The following is a 9,907-nucleotide window of genomic DNA, read 5'->3' as shown; positions in this document are numbered from 1 at the left end:
TAAGTTCAGAAATTAAGTTATGTGTAATAAAATGGAATGACACAGGGAAAAAGTATTGAACTACTGAAATGTATTTAATACTTCGTATAAAAGCCTTTGTTGGTAATGACAGCTTCAAGACACCTCCTGTATGGAGAAACTAGTCGTATGCATTGCTCAGGTGTGATTTTGGCCCATTCTTCTACACTGTCTTAAAATCTTGAAGGCTCTGTGGGCCTCTTCTATAAACTCTGATCTTTAGTTCTTATTTTCTATTAGATTTAAGTCAGGTGACTGGCTGGGCCATTCTAGCAGCTTTATTTTCTTTTTCTGGAACCAATCGAGAGTTTCCTTGGCTGTGTTTTGGATCATTGTCTCGCTGAAAGGTCCACCCTTGTTTTATCTTCGCAGCTTTATTTGTTTCTCTGAAACTAATCGAGAGTTTTCTTGGATGTGTTTGGGATCATTGTCTTGCTAAAATATCCACCCTTGTTTCATCTTCATCATCCTGGTACTGTAGGTGTTGGGACTGAACCAGCTAATATTAATTTCCACTGACTAGGGGCAGGATTGCTTTCTAATTACTGATAGATTTTAGCTGGTGTCTTGGCTTTCCATGCCTTTTTGCACCTCCCTTTCTTCATGTGTTCAATATTTTTTCCCTGTGTCATTCCATTTTATTACACATAACTTATTTGTTTTGTTTTCTTTGTATATATGGATTGCTTGGGGTGTTACCGATATCTGTTGAAAATCAAGTCAATAGCACCTTTAGAAATATATTTACTGAGAAAAATGGTGACGTGTTCAATATTCTCCTGTGGGATCAAACATAAAATCACGGTTTAAAAATGAACAACTCTTGATTTGCACCAATGAAGTTCAGCCCAAAACATGCATTACCACACTGTTATCTAATTTTAGGGATTTGTTTTCCTTTTTTTTTTTTACATGTTAAATTTAAATAAATTTGTATTAAATAATAAAATATAATCAAAAAAACTTTTAATCAAATGAAAATATAACAGCTCAAGTTTCAGTGTATATATATATATATATATATATATATATTCGGGCTGTCCATTTAAAGCGTTAATTAGATTAATGAATTACAGTGAAAAATAACGCATTTAACGCACTTGCCCCCCCTCAGACCTACGTGGGTCACCTGACATTTCCCACAGTTGATTGATGACAAATATGAGGCAGGGCAACAACTCTGATGGAGCCTAGAAAACGTAGTTACAATGTCCCTAAAATTCAAGATATGGGGCAAAAATGCCCCTGTTTGAGTTTTTGTTTCATATTTACATCATATAGTTAAGCAATATCACACGAGTGCAAATGTGATACTGACCTTATTCAACAGTTCAGTAAGTAAGAAGTAAATATTGTGTTATTTTAGACACAATGTTGTCTGTTTTGCTCAATTTTGCCAATGGAAATATAAAGACAAAGCAGAACTGTTTGTCTCCGAGCAACACACAGCGGCATTTCGTTTCTTAATGCACGTTTTGAACGAACTGGGTGAATCATTTGGCGCATTGAACCATTGGCAATAGGCGCGTTGGATTTGAAGCAGCGCTGCACAGACGATTGGTATATGACAGGGGTTCTCAAAGTCTACATTCAAAGGTCCAAATCTGAATTTTCATCAGTGTCAAAGGTCCGGACCGGAACAATTGGTTATTACAAAACTTGTTTTTAATAAACATACATAACATGCATAACAAATAAACATTAATTTTTTGAAAAAATAAAGTGCAAAAGTGGCAAAATAATTAATTTAAGTGTCAGCAATAGAGGTCGACCGATAAGGGTTTTTTTCTGGCCGATGCCGATATTTAGAAATCAGGGCAGCCGATTGCCGATATATGATGCTGATTTTTTTGGCCGATATGTTTTGCCGATCAAATACAAAACGCTAGGAAAGACGAAATGAAAATGACATCAAAGTGATATGACAAACACCGTTTACTTCACTCCTGAATGAATCAGTCATTTGAACGAATCAAATTAATGAATAAATGACTCAATGACTTAGTCATTAAGACATTTACCACCACCTACTGGCAGTTTTAGTTTATTATTTATAATATTATTTCATTAAAGAAATAATTTCATATTTCAGCGTCATCAGCTTGAGATCGTTTTTTTGAGATCGGCCTTTTTAGAGACCGCCGATAAATCATCCCAACGTGATTATCGGCCGATAGTGATCGGTAGTCGATCAATCAGAGCACCCTTAATTTCCACAGTAATAATAATAATAAAAATTGTTAAAGGTATAGTTCACCCACCCAAAAATTTTGTCATCATTTACTCACCCTCATGGTCCAAAAGAGTATGTAATAAACTTTATGTTTAATTGAACAAAATATTTATTGCTGAAGCTACTACTGTTTGTAATGTCTGTTTGATGCTTTACACAACAATGACTTTAAATTATCTTTTGGGAGTAATTTCTCAGCCAAATTTGAATCATTATATATATATATATATATATATATATACAGGTGCATCTCAAAAATTAGAATATCGTGAAAAGTTCATTTTTTTGTAACTTATTTAAAAAAAATTAAATTTCATATATTATGTGTGTGTGTGTGTGTGTGTGTATATATATATATATATATATATATATATATATATACACACACACACACACACACACATATATACATACATATATATATACACACATATATTTAAATAGAACAGTTATTAAACCTTTAGATAAAATATGCATTTTTTGTTTTCCATGGCTCTTATAGTATGACACAGTGAGAAAATGGAGCAGAATACACCTCAGTTTCATTCAGAGGCACAAACTGAGCAAACATATTCAATTTCATGCAGATGCTGATATTTATAAAGCCAGAAAGTCAGATAAAATTCTGACAGCTTGTAATGTAAATAAGTGTGATCTTTATAACAGTATAGCAGACTGTTTACATAAAATGATATAAATATCAGTTGTCACCATATCTGCCAATAATATTTTTTAGTAAGATGAGATTTAAGATTTAAATGCTTAGTTTTTATGATCAAAGCTCTGTAGTTTCAAAACATAATACAATGCAATACAATGATGATTGAAAGATGAACAAATAAATGTCTGACGATCATATTTGATACTCACATTTGAACATGATTCTTCTAAAAAATGGTATATGAATAATCAAGTAAACCTAAATTGCTTGAGTTCAGTAAGTTTTCATCTTGAATATAACAACATAAAAATAACTACCAAAAATGATTCTTGAAAATTCAACAAAACCTCATCTATCAGTCAGCAACAGTAAATGACTTCACCTGATGAAACATGGTGAACAACAATGTTCAGTACAACACAGAAGCCCAAATATTTAACTTTACAAGGTATAAAAGCTCAACAAACATTACACTCTCAGGCCTGAAACACTCTCATATTGGCCCTGAATCACCCAGACACCATCACTGTTGAGCCTTGCATTAAACTATAAACCTAAATCTGAACAGTTTGGACTGGTTGGTCTGCAATAGTGGTCGACCGATATTGGTTTAATGACAGCCGATACCGATATCTTAGAGAGCAGGGTGGCCGATGGCCGATATATATATACATGCAGCACGCAGTAAAAATGACATGAATATGACAGTGCGCAAATGCATAAATCAGCATAGTTTGAAATAACAAGTTTAAAGTTGATCGCGAGTCTCCAGTGAAGCTGAAATCTCCTCCTGTCCGGATTCAGTTCACACGGATCGACTGTCACGCAGAGCACACACGATCAGGCAATATACAAATGCACACTTCACAAGATCTCACAGCTGGATTCGACTAAGTCTGCAAGGTTTGTGAAATTAAATGTTCATTAGTCATTTAAAGGTTTGTTTAAATGATATGCGTATTTGCTGAATGCTGACGGCAAACGAGAAAGTATTATGTCTGCCTTTCTGTTACTAATAATATAAAAGCAATCGTTATAATACTTTTTGTATACCTTTTAATTCATTTGTTCAACAGTTCAATCTTATTAGATAGACTTCTATCTGTATTAGGCAGAACTGTTAAACGACAACAACAAACAAAGAAGGGGGAGAATGTGAGCACTGTGTGCTCTGGCGCTGCCGTTCTCAGCGCCGTCAAAATATAAGTCCGGCTTGCCGTCAAAATAAAAGTCCCGCCTCGAACACATCGGCCAGGCAGAAAAACGTATCGGCCGATGCCGATATTTGAAAAATGCCAAATATCGGCCGATATATCGGTCGACCACTAGTCTGCAAACACAAAATCTTATAGAAAAAATTTGATTTTGTGCTCTATCATATAAATTATTTCTAGTATAACAGCATTTGTCAGCAGTACAAAACATCAGACTCGATACGGCCCTCCAGGGAATCCCTCAAAATCTGACACCAAATTCATCTCACATGTTCCTCTTCCCTCCGTCACATGCAAACAATCCCATACGGAGCATAATTCAAATGGATATCAGGGAGGAATCAATTTCCTATTGAACTACGCTACAGAAACTCAGGTTTTAAGGCAAAAAAACCTGATAGCAGGAAACAGTAATCCCAGACATCATTTCACGCTGTAGTCGACAACATTATTCAAAAGCACCTCTGAATATTTCCGTCGATTTACAGAGGAACCTTGAAAATTGACATGCCAGCCTGATATGCTCCATTGTTGGTGTGGCAGCAAACAGGAAGTGCAGTTCGAAACCATAGCAACAGACTTTTAATCATCCTCAGGTGTAAAGCAAAGGCACAGATCACTATCAGGTAACCTAAATAACAAGAATAAATAGTTGAGGCTTAAAAATAGCTTATTTTAAAGTTACTAAGAGAAATGGACTCTGGATATGAAATCAATAGCACTAATGTATGATTACATTTTCTTTTTTTTTTCTTTACTGTATGGTCCCCTTATAAATATTATATTATTATTATTATTAGAATTATATAATTCTAATCATATCATTATTATAATATTTAAAATAATAAATATTATTCTAATAATAATAAATATATATAATATAATATAATAATAAGCATTTGCTTCATTACGCTCCTTTTCTGACATATTGTAATTATTGTTTACAACATCTTATATATGGCTTTTCATTTATGTTGCAACTCATTTATTGTATTCGTATATTATGTTTTATATAATTTTTTTGTTTGAAAAAAATTCAAGAAAGAAAGAAAGAAAAAGTAAATGTTAATTATAGGGTTTTTATTCACTAATAAAAAACGCTGAGAGAAATAAAAAACAGGGTTACTATTGTTAATTAAAATAATATTAAAAAGTTTTTTCATACTAATAAAAAATATGAAAACTTGAATAAAAATTCAAATAAAAACAAAATATTAAAATAAAATATTATTCAAAATATTAACAAAAACTATAATATATTAATGATATTTAAAAAAGAGCTTGAAACTGAAGACTCCAATAATATAATATTAAATAATATATGTACTGTAATATATATTTATTATATATATGTGAAACAGAAAGTCTATAATTTATTATGACTGAATTATTATTTACCTCGTGCTGTAAACTGTAAAAAAAAAAATTTAAAGGGTGACATCACTATTACTATTACTAAGTTTTAATAAATTCTCTTTTTGGTGAGAAAGTTTTTATTTAACCATGTTATCATAGTACATAGAGCTCTTTTATCTCAGGGTTATGTGATTTTTCTTCTTGATACAACCCCTTTAAAAACTCAGATTGTTCTTGTGCATTCTTGCTGTAGATGTTAACTGACGCACCATTTTATCATGTCCTAAAATTCATTGTTACTTAAGGCAACGCTCTGAATAACCTACATTAATGGCTCCTATAAGATCTCTCATAAAGGGCTGATGATTAATGAGTGTTGGATGTGTCATACTGCAGGGCGCTGCGGTGTTCCTCTGGTCCTGTAGGGAGTTAAACTCTCTCACCTGCAGAGGGAACAGATTTCACATGCAGATATTATAATGGGCAGCAGGCCTGCGGGGTGCTAAAGTAGGACGCAGCTGGTTATACAGATGTCACCAATCAAGAGGCGTGTTTAGGCCCCGTGACGGAAAAAAAGTGGGTGCATTTCTGTTAGAGACATTATTGATAGTGTAGCGTTCCTCGATTTCATTGAAATTCCCATGCAAAAAAAAAAGAAAATTAGTGTTTGTGAAAACATTTGCAGGTTGCAGCAAATGTAATTCATATTAAATGCACGAATCAGTGTGAAGCACCGGTTATAGGAGGTTGCCCATTTTAGAAATTACTAAATTCATTTTCCATGCAATTTGGGAAATGGTAACACAGCACCTATGTTACCAAAAATATTAAAAAAATAAATGTTATTTATTTATCTATTTATTTATGCAAAAAATAGATTTTTCAAATTATACATGTATCAATTTTAATGTACTTATAAAATACAAAAACATAATTTTCGGTTTAAATGACAAAAAGCAGCTGGGCCTAAAACTAAAATTTTGCCATACCTGCCAATGGCCAGTGACTTGAGAAAATTTACCAACTGTATGTGAATTATTTTATTAAAAACAGGCAGAATAAAAAGGGGAAACTAAAACAATAAAGAAATAGCATGATAATATTATTGAACTGTAAAGTGGAGCTTTTATAGAACTTTTTATAGAGCTAGAGCTTTAGAGCTTTTATAGAGCTTTTATTTTGGCAGAAAACTGCAGGGAAACATTCTGCAGGGAAATGTTATGTGAGTGGTAATTTTAGGCCCTTAAAAGAAGTATTCAAAATGTGTAATTTAATTTAAAATCTGCAAAGGATCTCACCTTTCAAATCGTGGAAAGCAAAAATGCTATGAAATGCATAATTTTATAAGAAAGTGTGACATGCTCGAACAAAACAGACACTATTTTTGGAATCAGCAACACAAAATTAGTAAGAAACAAGAATTGAATTTCATTCAGTAGATATAATGCAGAGCAGTGTAATTACATTTAAAACATTTAAAAGTTTCATTTGTTTGGATGCAGTGCAAAGTCAAAAAACGACTTTAAGAGCAACAGAATGTTCTGCCAAACGGATGCTGTGGGCTGCATGAGCAGGCTAATGCTAATTCTGCAAATCAGACAGCAAATCAGTCAGGGCCAATGACACATAGCGAAATAGTGCAATGTGCATAATTACATAATTACGTAATTACCCAGAGCGGAGTCACTGACAGAAAGTAAACTTCCTGAAGAGAGATACAGAAGATGTCTTGGACAAAATTATGCATTTTTATATTCACCGTTGTCACAATGATGCTTTACGCCTAATTATTGAACTTTTATGACAGAAATGAGAGTAACTGATGTGTCTGGAACATTTTTTAAGCTCTCATATAAATGCTTCCATGGCAGCTATAAGATTTATAATGTGAACGCCCCACTGTTTGCCTCATTCCTACAGTACAATTCAGCGTGAAACGTCACTATTAATCTATACCAAAACATTTTTTTTTTATGTTTTGGTTTAAAAAATAAAGAGCAATAGAAAGACAGAGAGAGAGGCAATTCTGTAGATGTTTGCTAGTGTTGAAACCACTGTTATTTTAGTATTATTGTAAATACTATAATAGTTTTTATTAATAGCTTTTATGTTTTAGTTTAAAACTTTATTTTTAGTAATTTTGTTATGTGCTTTTGTCCTTTTTATTAGCTTTTTATCTATTACTATTTATGTTCAATACATTTTTATCTCCGTTTTAGTTTTTATTAATTTACAGTGATTTTAGTGCTTCAGATTTCAGTTAGTTGCCTTCTAATTTTCATTTAGTTAGTTTTTTATCTAATATTTCCATTTTATTTCAGCTTTATGTGAATATGTATGTGATTGAACAAGAATGTTTTTAATAGTTTCAGTTTTCGTTTACTATAATAACTGTGGCTGAAATCAGGCAAACGGTCCGCTGGGAATAGATCTGTATTTGGGTCAGAATGTAGAAGAACTGCTTAGTCCTTAAAAATACAGTGAGAGGAGACTTTTCAGGAAAAAACTGAGAGAGAAAAATGAGCCTCACTCTGACAGGCTGGAAAAAAAATAGTGTTGCTGCTCCTGCAGAAGACGTCATAAATCCAGGCTGTTCTGTGCAGTTGCTAGGCTGTTACTATGTGGTTGCTAGGCTCAAGTAAAAAGAGTGCACCCATAACCTACAATATTTTGGTCTACTATGATATTCAATGCGTGTCTGTGGGATATTTTCACCTGTTTAATCATGCAGCAGGGGAAAACTGTGCATCTGATCACCTAGTAAAGTAAACGCACCCGATTTAAGGGATCATTCATGTCTAGAACAAAAATGCTTCAGTTGCACACTGAAGTTTAATACTTAGTGTCAGGGGTTTGTTCAAATCAATAACCCTCAGTATGAGCAATAGTAATAAAGATGGCAGACTTGGCAAACGGCACTAAAAAGAGTAAACACTTCAAGACTGGCTACAGATAAAACTGTGGAGGAGAAGAACTTGATATATGATTCCACTAAATGAAAGATGAGGAAGGCAAATATCAAAGGTTTCAAAAAAGCCCTGAAGGTTCTCAGAGAAACACTCAAACATGCACTGTAATGAATGGCGAGTAGATCCGTGGGACCAGACTGCTTCATAAAGTGCTTCTTCAGGACAGGTCTGAGATGTTGAAGAGGTCAAGAGCAAAGGTTTAGTAAAACAACACCACACCTTTGATATGAGCGAGGCATGTATCTTCTTGATGATGTCGTCCATCTCCATGAGTTTGGGTCCTATCAGAGAGCCGTGGGGTCCGCTGATGTGTCCGATGTGGTCCAGACCCAGATAATGCAGAATCAGAATATCCCAGTCATCTCGCTTCAGAGTGCCATCCAGATGACGGGTCACGTTATTGTCCACCTGACAGAACGAGACAGAGATATTAAAATCCGAGAGAGGGTGCGAAGAAATGAAGACAAATGAAGACTCTAAGACTCAGGACATAAATAAGCTTCAAGAGGTCATGAGGAATCAAACTGTCCGTGCTGTTGATGTTATTGTACTAAGCAACCAATGTAACTTTAACCCGGTCTCATATTTGATATGCAAATTTCTAAGGCCTCTAAATGATCAAGATGATCAAAACTGATCAAAACCTGTTGAACACAATCTACTACATGCCTTCTGTCATCTGACTGATAGTTCACATGTCTTTTTGCTGTGAAATCTTTTATAAAGTAAACATAAGAATGACTTTTATTTTGTTAGTAATATTTCAAGATGAACACTTACTGGACTTAAGCAACTCAGATTTACTTGATTATCCAGACGTCATTTTTTATTTTTTTAGAAAAACATGTTTAGATGTGAATATCAACTACTGTATGATTGTCAGGCTTTTTGAGGAATGTTTATTTGTTCATCTGTCAGTCATGCATTGCATCGCATGATATGTTTTGAAACTTCAGAGCTTTGGGTCATAAAACTAAGCTTTTAAATATCATCCCACTAAGACATATTATTGGAGATACAGAGTGAAAAATGATATTTATATGTATTTTATGTAAATAGTCTGCTATGCTCTTATAAAGATCTCATTGGTTTACAAGCTGTGAGAATCTCAACTTACTTTTTGGTTTTATAAATATCAGCATCTTCACTAAACTGCATATATTACTCAGTTTGGGCCTCTGAATAAAATCAAGGTGTTTTTTTCCTCATATGTGACCCTGGACCACAAAACCAGTCTTAAGTCGCTTGGGTATATTTTTAGCAATAGCCAAAAAAACATTGTATGGGTCAAAATTATCGATTTTTCTTTTATGCCAAAAATCATTAGGATATTAAGTAAATATCATGTTCCAGGAAGATATTTTGTAAATTTCCTACCATAAATATATCAAAACGTAATTTTTGATTAGTAATATGCATTGCTAAGAACTTCAATTGGACAACTTTAAAGGCGATT

General features: G+C 33.4%; 1 protein-coding gene across 1 annotated transcript in view; it reads right to left on the bottom strand.

Annotated features, from left to right (window-relative positions):
• The window catches only part of LOC107731703 (GPI ethanolamine phosphate transferase 2-like), a gene marked incomplete at its 3' end in the record, with an annotated part of 45,969 nt that overhangs the window by 21,748 nt on the left and 14,314 nt on the right, over window positions 1-9,907 (bottom strand). The window contains exon 4 of the mRNA XM_016542850.1: window positions 8,671-8,859. Within this exon, the coding sequence (XP_016398336.1) occupies window positions 8,671-8,859 (189 nt within the window). The remainder of the gene's footprint in view (window positions 1-8,670; window positions 8,860-9,907) is intronic.

The sequence above is a fragment of the Sinocyclocheilus rhinocerous genome, unplaced genomic scaffold (assembly GCF_001515625.1).
Source record: "Sinocyclocheilus rhinocerous isolate Xijiao unplaced genomic scaffold, SAMN03320098_v1.1 scaffold5813, whole genome shotgun sequence".
Classification (NCBI taxonomy): domain Eukaryota; kingdom Metazoa; phylum Chordata; class Actinopteri; order Cypriniformes; family Cyprinidae; genus Sinocyclocheilus; species Sinocyclocheilus rhinocerous.
The sequence above is the reverse complement of the archived record's forward strand: the minus strand, read 5'-3'. Positions and strand labels throughout refer to the sequence as shown.